The sequence below is a fragment of the Balaenoptera musculus genome, chromosome 1 (assembly GCF_009873245.2).
Source record: "Balaenoptera musculus isolate JJ_BM4_2016_0621 chromosome 1, mBalMus1.pri.v3, whole genome shotgun sequence".
NCBI lineage: Eukaryota > Metazoa > Chordata > Mammalia > Artiodactyla > Balaenopteridae > Balaenoptera > Balaenoptera musculus.
In genome coordinates, this window is record NC_045785.1 from 152,979,465 (window position 1) to 153,001,100 (window position 21,636).

General features: G+C 42.2%; 1 protein-coding gene across 1 annotated transcript in view; it reads left to right on the forward strand.

Annotated features, from left to right (window-relative positions):
- Positions 1-21,636, forward strand: part of SRGAP2 (SLIT-ROBO Rho GTPase activating protein 2) — a 240,937-nt gene that overhangs the window by 142,402 nt on the left and 76,899 nt on the right. The window contains 1 exon segment of the mRNA XM_036848932.1: positions 13,982-14,044. Within this exon segment, the coding sequence (XP_036704827.1) occupies positions 13,982-14,044 (63 nt within the window).

The window sequence follows — 21,636 nt, forward strand, 5'->3', positions numbered from 1 at the left end:
GTGCCAGCTACAGTAAATGCTTTACATACAGTAAGTAGACAGGTGAAATTTGAACATGAAAATGATTTCATAATTAGAGATGGAAAAGTGAGGAGTTCATAAATGAAAATGATTTCATAATTAGAGATGGAAAAGTGAGCAGTTCATGTGTGGAGGGGGAGTTAGAGTGGAAGGACATTCCATATGGAAAGAACAGATTTCAGGACAAAAGAGAGTGCAGGAATGTGTGAGGACTCTTCAGAGGGTGGTGAGTAACATAGTTTGGCTAAACCAGAGCATTTATGAGGAGAGCACTTGGGAACCAAGGAAGATTTATTCATAGGAAAATGATATAATAGAGCTGCTATTTCAGAAAGACTGGGCCTCTAATCCAGGGGCAGGGTAATAAGGGCCCACGATGTGGTAGCAGTGGCAGGAGGAATGAAAAGGAGACAGATGTTACATATATCGTAAAGGAAAAATCAGCAGCATATGGCCACTTATTGGAGAATTAGAAGTCAATGATTACTTTTTTCTGTTTTTATGCTGGTGTCACTTAAGAAAGGCCAGTGTGCTGTTAAGGAATTCAGGATAGTTGGTGGAGCTATTTTCACATATGTCCCAGGAAGTAGATGGCCAAACCTCTTCAAGCCCCAAATGGCCCCGTATAAGACTTTTATATGTGCTCATTTTTAGAACTTCATGGGGAGTTCCTCCATTTGGTGGACTTCGGGTTACCAGAGAATGCCTGAGATTTAAATCTGGATTCTCAATCACTACAGCTAATTTCACATATGCCCTTTATATGAGGTGGATTCATCCCTCTCCTATCCTTTGATGGATTGTGGTTTTTGAAAAGCCTCTAAGGAAGTAATGAAGAACCATATTTAAAACCTCAAGCTTGCTTCTCTCTTGTTTTACCAGAGTATTTTGGTTACCATATCCTGGGAAATGAACAACTTTAAAATGTAAATGTGGTAAGCCTTCACTTTCATCAGTATCCATTCTTTCTTTCTTACAAAGCATACTTATTAGGTATCCAACATTGCACTGGACCTGGTGAGGGCTACACATAAAGATAATGTCTGTCTTCAAAGTTTAAACTTTGAGTTTTGCTACTAGAAATGGCAGTTTCGATAACTCAGACTAGCCCTTCTGCTTCTTTGAAGCTGCTTTTGCCTAAGAGGCATCTGCTATTCTAGAAGAGAAGCCAAGCAGAGCTTTTAATAGCCTTATAGGGCTAACAGGACAAAAACTGGAATTCAGGCTGAGGAAGGGGAGCCCTGGTAAACTTCCCCAGGCTTTGGAACCCCACAGGGATATAATTTAGTAGTAACAATGAACCAGAAACAGACTTTAGCAGGCTCACAGGGACTGAAACCTAGCTTCAAATTATCTTAATCTCTAATTGGATTAAGTTGATCTAAGATATCTAGTGGCTATAAGCAAATTTAAATCCTCTCTAGTGGACAATGCTGTCATCGTAGGCCTAGTATCTCTCAGTGTTTTGTATATGCAATGCTAGTAAGAAAAACAATAGACCTACAGGAGGTCCATATTAATGGTTATCAGACAAACTTTAAATTAACTATGTTTATGAAAACAAATAATAACAAAAAACTGGAAAATTATAAAAAAGAATCAAACAACTCAAAATGGATTGAAGGTATAAATGGAAGAGCTAAAACTTTTAGAAGAAAACGTAGGCATAAATCTTTGTGACCTGGGATTAGGTAATGGTTTTTTAGATATGGCACCAAACATAAGCACCAAAAGGAAAAAGTACATAAATTGAAGTTCATCCAAATTGTAAACTTTTGTGCTTCAAAGGACACTATCAAAAAAATGAAAAGACAACCTATAGAATGGGAGAAAATATTTTCAAATCACGTGTCTGATAAGGATCTAGTATCCAGAATATATAAAGAACTCTTACAACTCAACAATAAAGAGAGAAACAACCCAATCTTTAAAAAGGCAAAACGCTTGCATAGACATTTCTCCAAAGAAGGTATACAAACGTCCAAGAGGCACATGAAAAGATGATCAACATTGTTAGTCATTAGGGAACTGCAAGTCAAAACCACAATGAAATCCCACTTCACACCCACCAGGATGGCTATAATTCAAAAATAAAAATAAGAAAAAATAAATGTTGGCAAGGATGTAGAGAAATTGGAACCCTCATACATTGCTGGTGGGATTGTAAAATGGTGCAGATGCTATGAAAAACAGATTGGCAATTCCTCAAAAACTTAAGCAAAACTTATGCAAAAACTTAAGCGTGGAGTTACCCTACGACCAAGCAATTCCACTCCTAGATGTATACTCAAGATATCTGAAAACATGCCCACACAGAAACTTGTACATGAATGTTCATAACAGCATTATTCATAATAACCAGTTGATGAACATTTGGAAACAATCCAAATGTTCATCAACTAATTAACAGGTAAACAAAATGTGGCATATCCATACAATGGAATAGTACTCAGCCATAAAAAGGAAGAAAGTACTGATATATGCTACAACATAGATGAACCTTAAAAACACATATTGTATGATTCCATTTATAGGAAATATCCAGAATGGGCAAATCCATAGAGACAGAAAGTAGCTTAATGGTTGCCAGGAGTTGGAGGAAGGGCTCAGGGGAGAGAGTGACTAATAACAGGTGAGAGCCTTCTTTTTTTGGTGATGAAATGTTCCGGAATTAAATAGTGGTGACTGTTGCACAACCTTGTGAATATACTAAAACCACTGAATCATACACTTTAAAATGGTGAATTTATGGTGAGTTTTATCTCAATGTTAAAAAAAAGAAGAAGAATCAAACAGAAATTTTAGTACTGAAAAATATAGTAACTAAAATAAAGAGCTCAATGTGGATTAAATAGCAGGTTAGACAAAGCTGACTAAAGAATCAATGAATTGGGGACTTCCCTGGTGGTCCAGTGGTAAAGAATCCACCTTACAATTCAGGGGGCGTGGGTTTGATCCCTGGTCAGGGAACTAGGATCCCACAGGCTGCGGGCACCCGCGCGCCACAACTACTGAGCTCGCACACCTCAACTAGGGAGCCTGTGTGCTGCAAACTACACAGCCCACGCACTCTGGAACCTGCGCCCTACAACTAGAGAAGAGAAAACCTGCATGCCACAACTAGAGAGAAGCCCACGCGCCGCAATGAAAGATCCCACATGCCTCAACCAAGATCCCGCGTGCTGCAACTAAGACCCGATGCAGCCAAAATAAATAAGTAATAAATAAATTTTTTAAAAAAGAAAAGAATTAATGAATTGGAAGATAGGTCAGAAAAAAATACATACAGAAGCTTAGAAAGAGAAAAAGGATGGAAAATACCAAAAACAAAACAAAACAAAAAAAAGCATAGGAGACTTGTGGGATATGATAAATAGGCCTAATATGCATACATTTGAAGTTCTAGAAGAAGAGAACAGAGAGAATGGGGTAGAAGCAATATTTGAAGAGATAAAAGCTATGAGTTGTCCCAACCTAAGAAGAGACATCAAGTCACAGATTGAAGAAGGATTATGAACCCCAAGCAGGATAAATACAAAGAAAATTACATGTAGGCACATTATAGTAAAGTTGCTGAAAACTATGACAGAGAGAAATCTTAAAAACAGCCAAAGGGGGGGGAAAAAGGCATATTACCTTCAAAGGAGAGACAGCAAAGCTGACAGCTGACTTTGCAACAGAAACAATAGAAGAAAAGAGACAGTAGAATGATGCTGAAAGAAATAACCTTCAAAAATGAAGGTGAACTAGACAGTTTCAGACAAGAAAAATCTAATATAACTTATCATCAGCAGAACTTGAACTAAAAGAAATACTGAATGGTATTCTTTTTTTTTAATTTTTTTTTCTATTTCTTTCTTTAATTTATTTATTTATTATTTTTGGGGGGCTGTGTTGGGTCTTTGTTGCTGCACGTGGGCTTTCTTTAGTTGTGATGCGAGGGCTTCTCATTGTGGTGGCTTCTCTTGTTGTAGGAGCACGGGCTCTAGGGGCACAGGCTTCAGTAGTTGCAGCACGCAGGCTCACTAGTTGTGGCTTGTGGGCTCTAGAGCACAGGCTCAGTAGTTGTGGCGCACAGGCTTGGTTGCCCCGCAGCATGTGGGATCTTACTGAACCAGGGCACGAACCCATGTCCCCTGCACTGGTAGGCGGATTCTTAACCAGTGCGCCATCAGGGAAGCCCCTGAATGGTATTCTTTAGGCAGAAATAAAATGAATCCCAGATAGAAGCTTGGAGATGCAGGAAAAAGTGAAGAGAAACAAAAAGTATACATCTAAATGAATATTGACTTTAAAAAAATAATTTCTTGCAGGGTTTTAAACATACATAAAATTAATATAAATGGCAACAATAGAATCTGTGCCCAGGCAGAGATGGGGAAATAGGTTTAAAGGTATTGTCCTGGAAGTGGTAAGAGTATTAATTTATATTAGACTTTGGCAAGTCAAGGATGTATGTTATAATTTAGGGTTATCACTAAAGAAATAGTATCTCTACCAATCTAAGAGAGGGGGAAACTTGATAAATAAAAACTAGCCAAGAGATGGTAAGAAAGATTCTGGTAAAGACAAAACTATAGGAATATAGAACACAGCAGTGGCTTCCAGGGATTAAGGGTAGAGGAGAGTTTGACAATAAAGGGGCAGCATGAGTGAATTTTTTGGTGGGTGATGGAACTGTTCTATGTCTTAACTGTGGTGGTGGATACCCACTTTGTACATTTGTGTACAAACGTACATGAATGTGTCAAAGCACAGAGAATAAACCAAGAGTGACTTTTACTGAATTTTTTTAATTAGAAGGAAAAAAGAAGGTAAAAAATGAGAGAAAATACAACAAATAGCATACAGCTGATTGGTGGATTTAAACCTAAATGTATCAGTAATTACAATGACTGTAAATAGACTCATGCAAAATTAAAAAACAGATTTTAAATAAACAAAACTGAAGCATGAAAAGCCACACCTTAAATATAAGGATGTAGACAGAGTTAAATATAAGGATATAGAAAGAGTTAAAGCAAAATGATGGGAAAAGATAGTTCTGATAAAATCAGACAAGATAGATTTTAATGCAAAAAGGATTATTAGAGATAAAGAAGGATATTTCATAATAATTAAAGATTCAAGTTACCAGGAGGAATTATATACTTAATAATGCAAACTTAAAACATATAAATCAAAAATGGACAGAATTAAAAGGAGAAATAGACAAATCATCAACCCCGGTGGGAGGTTTAATACACCTGACTTAGCAAATAATCAAACAGACAAAAAAAAAAAAAAAACAACACACACACAAAAAATCCGTAAAGATAAAGAAGATTTGAAAAACAATGAACAAACCTGGCCTAAATGACATATATGGGCCCTATGCCTGGCAACTGCAGTCAGATACACGTTCTATTGGTGGACCTGGAAAACTTATAAAGCCCGAAGTGAAGAGGAAAAATTGAATCACTTAGAGCTGGGGACCGGAAATCGTCAGTTCCAAACTCTGGACATCCTCCTGCTCACAATTTACTGATTTTTCACTGGGGATGAGGGAAGGTGCCCTCCTCCAAGGACGTAGATTTTTTTAACTGTCCGTAGACTGACGGGAGTCGCTGTGCATGTGGACACAGTGTGGACAAAGACGAAAGGGTACAGACCACCACTGTCACTGAAGAAAGCTGTCCAGACTCAGAGCTCCACCCCAGCCCCAAGGAAATGCATTCTAATCTTCTGCCAGTGAAGAACTCTATTTATCTCCCAGAGTTGGCTTTTTTGCTCCTCTCTGGTCCAACTCTGGCACCTGAAGTATCAAGATGCTCTTTCCATAATTAAACCCTCTGCTCCTCCTTTTATCTCGACGGTGGGATTCTAAGGCAACTCCAAAAGTAGAAGAACTACACAGATCCCTCAATGAACTGACTTTGCTGCCAGGTTCCTCTTTAAAGTATCTAATCAGCGATTTTCCCAGCACCCCAGGCATTTCCTGTATGGGTGCTGCTGACTATTTTACTTCCTACCAGGCCGCCTCCCATGCCATGTTCACGCTGCCAGCTTTCAGATGAGCTCTGTTAACTCCTATGCTTCCAGCCTCCTCCCAGTCAACTGGGAGCCACAGGGGTATTCTTCCCATCACCCAGCTCCTGGAATTCCTAACTGTGGGCGGGCATATGCTCAGCCTTGTCATTCTGGCTTTTTTTTTTTTTTTTTTCTTTCTTGCCCAGTTCCAACCCATTGATTATTTTTCCTCTAGAATCCATTTTACAGCTGCTGAGAGATTTGTGCTCTCATGTTGCCTGTTTGTCTTTGTGTCTTTTGTCCCCTGTGTCCCAGTCTACCCAAGGATGCCATGGTCATCAAGACACCATTTCTATGCCTTTAGTGTCCTGACTGGGAGATGGGGTGATCACTCATCTTCAATATGACCTCAAGAAATCCTTTGGCACTGGAGATCAGGGCCTAAAGACATTATTACACTCCCACTGAAATCATTATCCAGAAGAGTTAAAGATGGAAATTTGCCAAGAGAAGCATCATAGTGGTGGTTTAAGAAATGAAGCCTCAGACTTGATTGTCTCCTTTTAAGGGATGTTGCTTTCAGCTTATTTTTTAGTATTAGAATAGGCCATTCCAAGAGATTGAAACAACTATGGGGGGACATTCAGATTGTTACAGGTCTTTGTTTTAGACTGTGCCATCTGAGGTCTTGGGAGAGCAGAGGACCTTCAGCCTCTTCCTGTCCCCCAACCCCCACCCCACCCCTGCCCCAGTCCAGTGGGACTCATTCTTGTCCGAATCATATGTTTCCCTGACAAGAGGCTCTGGTCAGTTGTAACAGAGCATAGTAAGCATCCACAGGAGGTAGAAATTGAATCCATAGCGTTCGCTGTCATGGCAAAGAATGGATTTTCTCCCAGCGCCCACTAGCATTACTGTGGGTTATTAAGTCTGACTACTCATACATTCCAGAACTTCTGGGAAAGCCTTAAGGAAATGGCTTTCAGAAACAAGTGCCCTAGAGGAGAAGGCTCTTGGATTTCATTAAACCAGAACTTAGTAATGGGCATTCTTTGTCTTCTCTGACCTAGACAGTAGGGAGCTCCTACCTTTGGACATTTAATTTATGACCCCAATTGAACCAAGTCCTGGTTGTGCATCTGAGAAGGATCTTTCCTGTTTAATCTACCTAGAGAGATAGAAAGTAAATCTATCCTTTTTATTTTGCTTCTACAGCCACTGCCCCACAACCCCCCGCCAATTTCTTCCTTTTTGCTAACCACCTACCCTTCCCCCTTAGGAAAACTTCATATTTCTTACAGAGTTATTATTACTCTGGTTCTTACTGAAACTGGGGAGGGGAATAGATTGTGCATCAGCAGCATGAGGAAAACCAAAGATTCTTCTTCCCTGTGGTTGATAGAGCCCCTCCACTGGAGGGATTTAGCTGCAGTTCTGCCTGGGGATTAGCTTCTGGGAGCCTTCCCAATTCCACATATCATGATCATTACATGTTTTGGGGGTACATCAGGAGGCAGCACACTGGTGGAAAAGAGCTTTCAAATGGGTGTTAAGAGAGCTGGATTCTAATATTAATAACAGCTAACATTTATTTAGCATACTAAGTGCTAGATTCTACCTTAAGCACTTTACATGGATTATCTCATTATTATCCTATTTTACAGATGCGGAAGCTGAGGCATAGAGTGGTTAAACAATTTACCCAAGGTCATACAAATGGGAAGTAGAAGCAGGAGTCAAATCCTGCTCTAATGCCTGCATGTTTCACCCTCTTTGAATACTGCATGTGGTCCCAGACAGGATACTGGATAGCTGTGCGACCCCGGAAAAGTCATTTCAACTTTTTGGGCTCATCTGTGAACTGTAACCTGAGGGAGCTCATGTGGATAACTTCAGATGGAGTTTCCACTTTCAGTAATCTACATGAAGTAAACGCAGCTATATTGTTTTATTCTTGTGATTATGTGAAAGCATAATGTTTAAGTCTAAAATTTTACCTAATTGATTCAACAGCTGTTTACCTTACTGGCTGCTGTGTACAAAGCAGTGGGCTGGGCACTTAAGAAATATGGTTTTAAAAGTTATAATCTGTCTCTTTCATTAGTTTTAGATGGTTTCATATTTTAGTAGCTTTGGGTTTTTTGGTTTTTTTTTTTTTAGATTAAGTTTTTTAGATAATTAAACAGGAATCTAATTGAGAAACCAGTTGTGTTTCAAAAGACAAATTCTGAGATGGGTATTGGGTCTCAGACTGTGTCAGGTTTCTGACATTTTCTTTTATTCTCTTAAAATATGACTCTTGTTACTGAGAGAATTTAACTACACCCATTCACTTCTGAGTGAAGGAGCACCTGGTGAGTTTTTTAGTTTGTATGGTGCTGAGAAGCTCAAGAGACTCTTTAAAAATGAAATGTGACTGCTTTGGGAGTCGCTTATACTGAAGCAGTATCTTTACAACCTGAAGTATCTGTTAGTAACTTAGAAAGGCAGATTCAAAGAAGGGATTTGCTATGTAATAGCAAGATTTTTTGAAATCACATTTCTGTTTCTGGCAAGCTAGATTCAATATCTAGGTTGCTCTGGAGTTAAGTGTGGAAACCTCTTGGCTGAGATAGAAAAAAATTCATCTTCAACTAGAAAACTAACTTAAGAAATTCCATTTCTAGTAATGCTTTTGAGACTGGAAGAGTTGCATTCTGATAGGCTCAGATATCAGCTTAATGTCCATCTTTCTCAGTAGACTAAACTTTTAAACTGTTTTGTATACTACTATATTCAGTTAAACCACAAGTACTTGACACATAATAGGTGTTCTATAAATATTTGCCAATGGACTCTTTATTGATCACTCCTTAAAAATCCAGCATTTCCCCCTTTGCCAGGACCTAGGAATTGAACCTGCTTCAAAACATGCAGTTAGCCACCTTGAGAGCCAAGTTACTTAGCGCTTGTCTCGGTTGGTGGGCTTCAGTCCTTAATCCACTATTTTCTTTATCAATGCCCCAATTAGTGTGTCCAGTGTTTTTAAACCTGTGTATAATGACTCATTGATTAGTTGTAAAATGAATTTAGTGAATTATGACTAACATTAAAAAAATTGAAGAGGAGAAAAGAATAGGAAAAATCAGAATGCACTGCACATAAAAAGTACTTTTACTGTAGACACACACATGTTATACTGGATTACAATTTTTAAAATGTATTTTTTGAAATCCTGTTCTACCCTATCTTCAGAAGGTAAAAGCACTTCAGGTGTCTCTTTCGTGGCGGCTCCCAGCCTACCTCTCTATAAATGTCTTGCAATTCAGTATATTTGTATTTTATGCTACCGTGGGCTCCCCAGAGCTTAACCGGAGCACAGCCTTGCTAGAGCCACCATGTGCTATCTTAATCAATGAGTGAAAGCTGAATAGAAAGAGTCCCCCCGCATAGATACAAGTAGTGTGGCCATAGGGAAATCTAGAAATCACTCCTGAGCTCTGACCTGCAGGATCACCACACCCTGCACACTCACTGCTGCATCCTGCACCACCTATTTTGATGGGCTGAGCTGGGTTGGGGAGAGGCCAGACACAGTGCCCACCATCACCTAGCACTAGCCCTGCTGCCACACAGCCACTCCTTTTAGCCCCGTCCTCCCCACCAAAAGCATTTCAGGCAAAGCTCCAGCTCTTGAAACTTGGCCACTTTGAAGTGGTGAGCCAGTGCCCCTGAAACTGTCACCCTACATCTGGTGGCACTTCTCCTACTGTCAGAGCTTCGTATAGGGTTCATGTCTCTTTCCTCTGAAACCTGTAAATGTAAATTCAATTTTACATTTTTTTTAGGTCTTTTTAACAGTTGGTCTCAGAAGTATCTTTGGGGTAGGGAGGGGGGTATAGCACTGGTGGAGGGAGATATATGCCCTTGAAAATTGGATTCCTTTTTGGAAATCTGCTGACACAGGCTAATCGGCAGAGAACTAAATGACCCTACTGTTTCTACCTGCTGACAGGCTCAGCCTTGGGACAGGGCTGAAATTAGCTCTCACCACATGGCAGATACATGCCTTCCTCTTTTTTTTTTTTTTTTTTTTCATACAAATAAGGGGTAATTTTGTGCCTGTCAGATAATAGAGCTTTGTAGTATAGATAGCCAGTAAACAACAGCCCCTCCTCCCCAACTTGGAAAGCATACTAGTGCTGAGCTAAGTACCTAGAGAGAGAATCGGGTAGCAGGTAATCTCCCTGACGAGGACTGGTTTGAAAACCCTTTCATAATCAGTGTTCTTTGGGAAATGCTCATAGACAAACCCATCCAAGCTCAGGAAATGTATTGCTGCAAAGTTGAGTGACCAGTGTCCCGGCAGCCCAGACCACAGAACCTCATGTGTCCTTACGTTTCTGCTGCTGCATCCTTTCTGTGAGTGAGGAGGTTTCAGGACTTGATGGTCTTCGGGAAATGAGGCTGTGTGTTTCGGTTCTGTTGGCCAGTGCTGTTATCTGTTGGAAAAGGAGGATTCCCTGCCCATTTTGTAAGCACACAGCTGGCAGGCGCTGTTGCAATCTCACTGCCTTCCAACAGCCCCGCCCCGGCAGCAGGCAGAGTGGGGGCCTGTGAAACACACTGGCCAAACAGTGGTGGTGAGTTTCAAAATAAAAGCTCCCTCCTGAGCACACCATGGCACTTCCTATCCCGGAGAACCAGCAGCATTCACTGTGCCACATCTCTGGTCTAAATTTAGGCATCTCTTCTTCTTTTATTTTTTTTTTCCAGGCAAAGATTACTATGCAAACATTTAAGAGAAAAATTTTGCCCAAAGTAATTTTTTCCCTCGACTTCTATTTGGTTTCCTGCGATGTTTAGATGACTCATTCCCTTCCAAGAAATTTTAAAGAAAAGAGATGCAGGCTGTATGATAGGGCACAAAGACTGCTCTGTAAATTCTCTTTCTCTTCCCTGCCTAGAAATCCCTTGCTGTTTTTTATAGGAAACGGAAAGGCTCCACAGTCTGCATTGTCATGGACTCGGCCTCATCAGGTCCTGTTGTTCCCAGGAATAAATGTCCTCCTTGTCTTTGGGTGGGGCCCCCTTGTAGCGTCCCAGCTCTGACAATTGCTCCGCAGCAGCCGCCAGCACAGAAGCCCTTTAGGGGTCGCTGGGGCCACGCTTGCCCCCAGAGGCACACAGTTAAGGTTTCTGAAATAGAGAACGGTGGCCTTTTATCGTCTGCGCAAGGAGAGGTACAGGCTATTTCCTGCCTCTCTCCCCGAGTCAGAATTTCTCCCAATTGCTGGGGACTTTATCATAACTGTAACCTGGCTAACAGCACGTGTGTTCCCAGCCCAGCCCGCAGCCAGAGGGAGAGTAAGTCAGAATCACTTCAGCAGCCTGTTCAAATAAACAGGGATAATAGTTGAGTCGGTCCTTTTCCAACTAATCAGTACACGAAAGGAAACATCTGCCCGGGCTTAATTGCTGTTTTATTGGTTACGCTTTTTCTCTCCCTCTCCTTCCCACCTCCTCTGGGGACTAGGTTATTTAAGTCATGGGTAAGCAGCAGGGTAGAGGAATGGGAGCTTTCTCCTGTAATCTCTGCCTTCTAAACACCAGGTGGTGTAAGGGAGGCTGGGAGGCTGGCAGGGGGAGTTGGCCTGGAGGCAGGAGGGCAGGGTGTTTGGAAATGATACTCATGGTCACTTCCTGGCCTTGTTGCTGACTCTGTGGCTGGTTGGTGAGTCATTTTGCCTCACTTCCACTCCTTGGGCCTCTGCTGCTTCAGTGGAGCTCAGCTCTCCTCACAATGGGAAGGAGAGGTTGGTATGTGAGATCCTGGAAAAAGGCGTTTCCTCTTACGGCTTCTTCCAGCAGTTGAGGCCATTGAATGAGAGTCATTTGGGAATAGTAAATTTAAGGCTAGCAAGGTACTCCTGAAGCCATCCATTTTGTAGAGCATCTTGGTCCCTGAGGAGAACCTGCTGATTATCTTGTGCTCTGTGGAGGAAGGCCAACCCCCCGTACACTGAAGTGGGGGTGTTGGAATCTACTGTGGACTCAAGAAGCCAGGCAAAGGATGGTGAAGAATTATAGAATGGCAGAGGTTGGAAAAGACCTTAGGAATGTTTAAGCCAAAGACTTTCATTTTATGGAAAAGAAAACAGAGGTCCAGAGAGATGGACCAGGTTGTCAAAGCTATTTTCCTGATAGTGGAGGAGCTGGAAATAGAAGAGTCTTGTGATTGCCAATTCAGAGCTCCCTCCATCCCTCTCCACACTACCAGGTGTAAAAATTCATGTCTGCTCACAACAAAGGTCACACATATGTTATATTCCATAATTAATTCCTTAATAGAAAAATGGGGAAGCATAAAGGAAGAGTGAAAATGACTGCTAAACATGTAAAAAAAAAGTTTAGGCTCACTAGAATTAAAGGACTGCAAATTAAAAGAGGATGCCATATCAAATTTTCAAGACAAAAAAAAGTAAAAAACATCTTATATGCTTCTATTGGTATTTTACATGGGTACAGTTTTTTCCAAGGGCAATTTAATGGTATAAGTTAGCAGTCTTTGACTCAGCAATGTTACTTCTAGGAGGAAATAATGACAAGTGTGTGCATAGATTATATACAAAGTAATTAAATACAGCATGTTTTAGTACAAAAAATTGTAAGCAAAGTAAATGTCCAAGAATATAGGAACTACATCAATATAATCTCTTATAATACTATAGAAGAATAACATGTAGGGAAATGTTCACAACATATGTCTAAGTGGATAAGTTACAGAGTGTGTAATTCAATCCCAATTCCATAAAAATTGTAGAGAGAAAAATGTATAACAAAGTCCAAAGTGGTGATTTCTTAGGGGTGGGAATTAAGGGTTGCTTTTTCTTTTTTGAGGTTTTCTACAGTTTTCTTATTTATGGCAATAAACATATATTCCTTTTGTAATCAGAAAAAAAATATTTTTAAAGTCATATATCTTAAAAAAAAAAAAAAGCAAGATCTTAAATAATTATGTTTCTGACATGCAGGACATCTTCCTTTCTTTGCCTGGGAGCTGAGCTGTACCAGGGGGTAGGTAGTATTATACCTTCTGTTAGAAGGGCATTGTTGGTATCTGATTTTTAGTAGGAAAGAACTAGAAGGAGCTGGCAGAAGATAAAACAAAGGTTTCCCCTCTCAATGACCCAGTGATGCCTATCAGTTTTATGTCCTGCTCTCGTGGGTTTGGCATAAAACACTCAGTATCAAAGGCGTGACTCATTTCCTTCCTGCTTCCTTAATCTTCTCTATTTCTACCCTTCTCCCCATGTAGTTAGATGCCAGCCCTGGGCAGCAGCAGCGAAGAACCCGACAGCCACCACTCCTTAAGATTAACCTGTTGGAGGCCCCTTAACGTATATCATCAGTATCAAGTAACATTAGCAACCAGTCATGACTGAGGTACCACTGCCCTGGGAATTTGAGGTAGAAATAAAGCAAGTAAGAGGTATAATTTCTTCTTGCTTGGAGGTTCCTATTTAGTCAGGTACTTTGAAGTCCTTGGATGTTTATATACGCATGCCTATCTCATCCTATTTCACATCTTACTTTCCTCCACAATTCTCAGGAAAGCCTGACTGCAAGGATTCAAGAAAGCTCGTCCCACCTAACAACTGTTGCCAAGTGGGTTGTGGCTTTCAGGCCTGCTCTTCGGGGACCAATTGAAAAATCAAAGGCTACAACCCATTTTCCCTCCACACGATTTCCTTTGCTAGGCTCTAGAAGGGGCACGTTTCATTTTATTAAAACTCTTTTAGTAATCTGACCATAATTTGGTCTGATCGGAGTGATTATCTGATTTGCTGGGTTAAATAATGGGCCTTAATTGAGTCTGTGTTATTTGTAGAGCCAGTGCTGCCCTTGCCTTTGTTGCCCCCTCCTCCCTCCTTCTGTTTCCCAATTAACCTTCATTCCTCTTTCTTTGCAGAGTAAAGAAGTCGGCCAGCAGCTCCAAGATGATTTGATGAAGGTCCTGAATGAGCTCTACTCGGTAAATCAGCTGGGTTGCTTGGCTCTTTCACAAGCAGAGGGAAGCAGCATTTGGCAGCTTGTGGCCATACTCACGTCAGCAACAGAACTGAGCTGAGGTTGAGGACATGCATGGTCCCCGCTAGGGATGACTTCACCCATCTCTTTTTTCACACTCTTATTTTCAAACTGGAATGAGCCCAAAGACACTTTCTCAAAATAAGATCTCTCTTCAGCTGTGCAAGCTAACTCTGGCTTCTTTGGGGGCATTATCACCAGAGACCAGCCAAGGCCTAGGTCACCAGCACAACTGACCCTCATTAACAGCAAACCAGGGACCCCCGAACCTAATGGCAAGGAACATAGCTTGCATTGCTCCATGAATGATACTCGCCTTATTGGAAAGGACCTATTGTTCAAAGTTTTGCATCAGTTCTTGGATTGATCTCCTGGTTTGAGACTAGAACGAGTGCTCTACAGGGACGCAGAGTCCTAAATGCCCTTAACATAAGGGACCAGTTCAGGCAGAGAGAGCTTTGCATCGACTCCCTGGGGCTTTATAAAGGCCACACCTCAGTGAAGGGCCAGGCTTCGGGTTTGGAGAAGGAAACACAATTTGTTCTGAAGTGACTGGCGCTTCAGGCACATGATGCCTGTGGCTGATGCGTGTTTCTTCATGCACTGGGAGGTGGTGGGGGCTGTTTCTCCCCCCAGCCGTGTTTCGTTAATTATAATTTAAAACAAACACGCACACCAAGGAAATGCCTGCTGCCCTATAGGGAATATTCCTATTGTGCAGCTAAAGCCTTTCAGGGCTCCCTTCTCCAGCTGGGCTGTGCCAGGCCTTGGTGTCATTCTCCAGGATTGCCCCATCCTGTTTCGGAAGTGAAATTGATTTCCTGTGTTTACTTGCTTATTCACTGCATTTTTTCTTTTTCTTCCTTTCTTTCTTCCTTCCTTCCTTCCTTCCTTCCTCCCTCCCTCCCTCCCTTCCTTCCTTTCTTTCTTTCTTTTTTTAAATTCACAGGAAGACAGGCAGTGGCGACATGTATCACAGGCATTTGGGATCAGAGAATTCCATGTTCTTGATCCAAAAGCCTAGGTGTGGCCTCTTTGTCATGGCAACTGTTAAGCAAGTAAATAGGGTAGAGTGGTCATCAGCTTTATCTCCAGTGACGCTCAGTTTGTTTGCAATTTCTACTCTGTGACTCTTCTGCTCTGAAGCCAAGGAGGTAGATGGTTCCCTTTGGTTTAGTTCCCAAGTTTTCATTTCTTTCAAATGAAGTTAAGGCTGTTTAAAAATAGGAGCATGTTGACGTGAACCTTTTTCAGACTGGATGAGTTTCCTGAACCCTCTGGTCTTTTAAATGCTTTACTTCTGCACTTTATGTATTTTTAGAGCATCATCTAGGCATGAAGAAGAGCTACTACTCCTTTCTCCTGGCAAATAATTCACTAAGATAGAAAATGACACATGTAGTCATTATATGAATCCTTTTGTTTTCCCATAAGCATCTTGGGCCTCTGCTGTTGCCCTTTCTGGGGAAGAGTCGGGTGGGTAATCAGCAAACTGCAAACCAGTATAAATCCAGTGTGCCACGTCTGCAGTGGGACTTGAGGCACCAGAGGAAGAGCAGCATCTAGGGACCTGTTAGCTTTCCTCTGAATTCTAGATCTCCTAATATGCTGATTTTTTTTTTTTTTAAATAAGTAAGTGAAAAGGCATAATATGTGTTGGAGTGAGAAAAAAAAGCTTGGAACTCACTGCTCTAAGGAGGGCCGAGCTGGCACCTTGGGCTATAGTCTCCAGGCCATCCAAAGTTGCCCAGGACTTCACTGGCCACCATGAGGCCATAGTCCATGCAGAGCATAAAGTCTTCCCATTAGTGTGCAAACCAAGAACTGGCTGGGCTTGGTGTCCCCTTTCATTAGGTGAATTAGTACACACTCTTAGAATCTATCCAAGGCCCAAACAAAAATTTGACATTTTCCTCTAGTAGGCAATGGGAAGAGAAAAAAGAGTAGAGAGCACTGGAAAGTTCCAGAGAAGGCAGAACAGTCTGGTGCAGTGATTCTCAAGCAGGGGGATTTTTTCATGCAGGGGGACACTTGGAAATGTCTGCAGATGTTTGTAACTGTCACAGCTGGAGCAGAGGGTGCTGGAGGTCAGGGTGCAACTGAAATCTTATCATGCACAGGACAGCCCTCACAACAAAGAACTGTCTGGCTTAAAATGTCAATAGTACTAAGACTGACAAACCCTGGTCTAATGACTAGAGTCTCCTGAATTAGGCAACCCAAATTCTACCCAGTCTCCACCAGCTATATGATCTTAGGGGATGCTCCCGACCTCTGTTGAGCCCGCTCTCCACATACTCCATGTGCTGGTGTCTCCATTTCCTTGGGGGTGGGGAGTTTGGGGGAGTCATGCTTCATGAAATATCAGACTATAGTTAAGGGTCAGATGAGTTTGCAGATTCTATAGGCCATTAGAAAGTTCAGAGAATAGAATGATGAGTTGTTTCTTCTGGAGGGTGAGGTAAGTGTAGGACTAGTCTGAGAAAGGCACCATGGCATTAGGGTGACTGACTATCTTGTTTTGCCTGGAACTGAAGGCTTTCCTGGGACATGAGACTTTCAGTGCTGAGCCTAGGAAAGTCCTGAGTAAGCCAGGATGATCGGTCACCCTATATGGGACAGTGGTTTCATCAAATAGGAACTTGGGACTATTGTATGCTGGCTTTTAGGAGATACTTGCTGTATATACTCTCTCTGTGTCTCTGCCTCTCTCAGTGGAGTTAAGAAGGGAACAAGGGAGGACTTCTTTCTTTTTTTTTAAATAAATTTATTTTATTTATTTATTTTTGGCTGCGTTGGGTCTTCGTTGCTGCATGTGGGCTTTCTCTAGTTGCGGCGAGTGAGGGCTACTCTTCGTTGCAATGCGTGGGCTTCTCACTGAGGTGGCTTCTCTTGTTGCGGAGCATGGGCTCTAGGGCATGAGGGCTTCAGTAGTTGTGGCGCATGGACTCAGTAGTCGTGGCTCGTGGGCTCTAGAGCGCAGGCTCAGTAGTTGTGGCGCACGGGCTTAGGTGCTCCACGGCATGTGGGATCCTCCTGGACCGGGGCTCAAACCCGTGTCCCTGCATTAGCAGGCACATTCTTAACCACTGTGCCACCAGGGAGGCCTGGGGGTACTTCTTATAAGGAACTTTCCCCTTATTTGATCTTCAGTAAGGGCCTCTATAAGCAATAGAAGTTATTCGTGGGCATAGGTTAAAGGAAATCAAGGATGTAAAGACCCACCGTATTCAGTGCTCTTCTTACCTTGTATCTGCCCTTAATGCCCACAAATACCTCTTTTTGGGAGACTGGTCACCTACGGGTTGATAATTTAGGTATTTTTGAACCTTGATGATCCAAGGGGCAGGACCCAGGTGTTCCCAAATAAAGATGCCTTTGGGTAAGAGGCCCAGACTCTCACCATAAGGGGCCAGCTGCCTCTCTGTACCTTCCTTTTATCTGCCTGAAAGGACTTTGATTTTCCTGACTTGGCAGTCTGTGCCAGGGGCCGCTTGCCACAGCTGCTCTCAGAGAGCAGTCCCAGTGAGCATTCTCCTCCACGTGCTTTTTACCCCCTAATGGGCTGGCTAGTTTACAGGCCATGGCATAAGTGGTTTTCATTTTCTGACTGATGAATCAGGAATGCCTTTGAAGTCAGAGCACACTGCTTCCCAAAGAACTCCGGAAAAGAACTCCGGAATTCTCTGCCTCAGTTATACTCAGAGGCTGTATCTGGAGAAGCCCAGCAAGGTCCCATAGAAAGGATTGAAGGTGGGGGCACTGAGCCACGTGGACTGGCTGAGTAGGAAGAGCCAAGGAAGCCCTAGAATTGAGAAAGAAAGAAAAGGTGTTGGGACACTGGAGCTGTTGTTGCCCCAGAGGTTTCAAGCTTCTGTCCTCCCCGTGAATATATGTCCCCTTGATTTGGTGCAGCAGCTGTCTGCAGAGCCACTTCAGACTGGAATTTAGCACCTGCTCCCTTGAAACACTGTCAGTTAATAGTCCCCCCACTCTGCCTGCCTGTTTGTCTTCAGCACTCAGACACATAAGAGATGTCCCTGAACTCAAGGCATTAGTTTTAATAGAAGAGACAGAAAAGCAAAAGCAGTAAGTAAAATATGAGGTGATGAATCTTTCACATGTCTACACAGAAGAAGGGCATGAAGTCAGGCTCTTTGGAGAGATATTTGAATTGAATCTTAATTGCCAAGAGCTCTTTTATTGTTCTCTAAATATTCCTTTTTTGCTGCATCCTGCTCTTGTTTCATGATGCAATGTCTTTTCATTTCTCATTGATCTCTCTGAGGATATTACTGATGGATTATTTTTGAAGTTTTCTTCTTACTGTGTACTTTCTGTTAACTCTCAATTGTTTGCTTTGGTCTTGGTCTTTCACATTAAATATTTTCCTTAAATGTTTGGTAATTTTTGCTGCCTGCTCATATTTTAAAGTGAGACACTAAAAATCTGCTTGGAAGTTCTGTGTCAACTGTGGTCTTTACTGTAGGGTGATCTGACTGGACTGTGTCCATGGGGAAGCCCTGATATCAGTATTTGTAGATCTTTTATATCAGATGGGCAGATTCCTCAGATAAGGCTCTTCTGATCTCCTGCCTGTGTCTGGGGGCTGAGTCATGAAGAGGCCTGGCCATCTCAACATTCAGTGTAGAATTTTCCTGTTTTAAGTTCAGTACCCCTGGGCTTCCCTGGTGGTGCAGTGGTTGAGAATCCACCTGCCAATGCAGGGGACACAGGTTCGAGCCCTGGTCTGGGAAGATCCCACATGCCGCGGAGCAGCTGGGCCCGTGAGCCACAACTACTGAGCCTGCGCGTCTGGAGCCTGTGCTCCGCAACAAGAGAGGCCGCGATAGTGAGAGGCCCGCGCACCGCGATGAAGAGTGGCCCCCGCTCGCCGCAACTAGAGAAAGCCTTTGCACAGAAACGAAGACCCAACACAACCAAAAATCAATAAATAAATAAATAAATTTATTTAAAAAAAAAAAAAAAAAGTTCAGTACCCCTATCTTCAGCTGAGCCTGGTGTCCCCAGACCATAGAAAATAAACCTCTAGTCTTCCACCACAGAGGGGGAGGGGATGGGGTCTGGGAGTCTAACTGTTCTCAGGTGCTCAGTAGTTTCTCTTGTTTTTAGCTCCACCTTCATCCCACTGCCACCGACTCCTCTGAGGGCTTCTGTGATTTACTGGTTGCTTCGTGCCTCTCCCTACTTTTGGTTTAGGATTCAGTAGGTCAGTTACTACTTGCCCCTCCCCTTTTCATCTTCTGCTTTCATTCTTTTTGTTTTTCTCAGTTTATACCTAAAAAATAATAATAAAAGAACTCTTTTCTATTATTCTAGTGTGGCTTGGGGAAGAGCAGAGCTAGAGGCATGAATTCAATATTTAGTTTTTCAAAGTAGATTGAATTCCTTTGTAGAACTGCGAATTTAGACTTCTGAGTTTTTCCCCTAGTTTGTTTTGCCTCACTATATATATTTCTCCAACTCCTATCTTGACTTCCCTATTTCTCCACTTGTTTTGACATCAGTTATTCAAGCTTCAGCCTCAGGATACCTAGTTTTCCCTTGAGTTGAAAGACACTAGTTATACTTCTGTATTTGCAAAGAGGAGAGATTCAGTGTCATTAAGTCATTTGGGCAACCACATTGATTGTAAAACTACTACTGTGTACATATTTCTTAACTGTGAAGCAGAAAGGAAAACACAAAAGAAGTGGTGCTTACCCTTAGGAATTTATAGTTTCTTAGATGAGGTAGTGTTTTACTCTTTTAAAGCAAGTTCTTTAAGTTCTTTAGGGGAAAGGAGTAATATAAATTGTTGATTTTTATTACTTCATTTATTGTCCTGTTGACACTGTTCCTTTGACCCCTTTTTTTGTCTCTCATGTTCATTCATAGTGTTTCTTCTTTATTTATTATGCATCTTCATGGAATAAAAAATCACTTTCTTAAAATCAATTCACTTTTAAAACTGTTCAGTCAAACTTTTGAATCCCTTGGTCACATTCAGGTCAAAAGAGAAAAAGGAGCCTCCTATCTGCCCTTCTTCAGCCAGGATGACAGATGCCTCTTTCTTGCTTTTTAGTCAATCTGGAAAGACTGAATTACTTAGGAAGGTTTTTAATGCTGTCAGTTGTTAAATATTGCTTCTCCTGTGTACAGAATATACAGAGTAGGTCTTATACTTATGGGAAATGATGTCAGGTTCAGAATAAGGTGAAGCTGATTTAAAACATTCTGCATCGAGAATGAGACATTATTTAAAGTCTAAAGTACTTTGATTTTGTCAGTGTCCCAGTATTCTTTACTCTTTCCTCCACCTCCAGCTAAGAGAGGAACATACCCACAAAATCCCTCTAACCCAGGATTTCTCAGCCTCAGAACCATGGGCATTTGGGGCCAGATAATGTTGTGACAGTCAAAAATGTCTCCAGGCATTGGTCCTCCGGGGGCCAAGTTAGCCCCCATTTGAGCCTACTGCTCTAACTCACATTTATAAACGAAACCAGATTCTCTTTTTAAGCCTCTCTTGACTAAATTTAGTCTTTCCTCCCAACTAATCCAGCCGTAGTCATAGGCAGAGGAGAGACACTGGTGCTTAGTGGCTAAAAATGTGGACTTTGTGGTCTGACAATCCTGGGTTTGAATCCTGATTCTGATTCATTTACTAGCTGTGTGACCTTGGGTGTGATAGTTAATCTCTTTGAGTCTCAGCTTCCTCATCTTTATATTGTTTTTTTTTTTAATTTATTTTTGGCTCTGTTGGGTCTTCGTTGCTGCACATGGGCTTTCTCTAGTTGCGGCGAGTGGGGGCTACTCTTCGTTGCAGTGCACGGGCTTCTCGTTACGGTGGCTTCTCTTGTTGCAGAGCACGGGCTCTAGGTGCGCGGGCTTCAGTAGTTGTGGCTCGTGGGCTCTGGAGCGCAGGCTCAGTAGTTGTGGCGCACGGGGTTAGTTGCTCCGTGGCATGTGGGATCTTCCTGGACCAGGGCTCGAACCCTTGTCCCCTGCATTGGCAGGTGGATTCTTAACCACTGCGCCACCAAAGGAGTCCCTCAGCTTCCTCATCTTTAAAAGTGGAAATAATAGCATGTCCTTCGGACTTGTTGTGAACATTAAATGAGGTGACGTACATAAGACCCCTGACACACAGCGTGTACTGATAGAGATTATTATTAGTATTACACCCTGGCTCTCCTCTGTTGTTCAGTCACTCCCCGCCCCCGTCATACACACACACATACACCCCAACCCCTACACTCTCTAATTCTCCCTCTCATGGCATCAAAATGTCAGCACTCTTGAACTTCAGCTTGCTTGGTTTGTTATCAAGCATTTTTAATTTCCAGATAGAAGAAGAGGCTCCCTGTGTGGAAACAGAGAGCTCCAGCAGGAAGGAGCAGGCACCTGGTGGCTGGAAGTAGTACGTTTGGGAGGAAATGAACGTAGGTCCCAGGCTTTCCAGCCTCCTCATTAGGAAAAGGGACCAGACTCCCAGACAGTTGCTTTGAAGGAAAATTTGAAAATTGTGTCCTC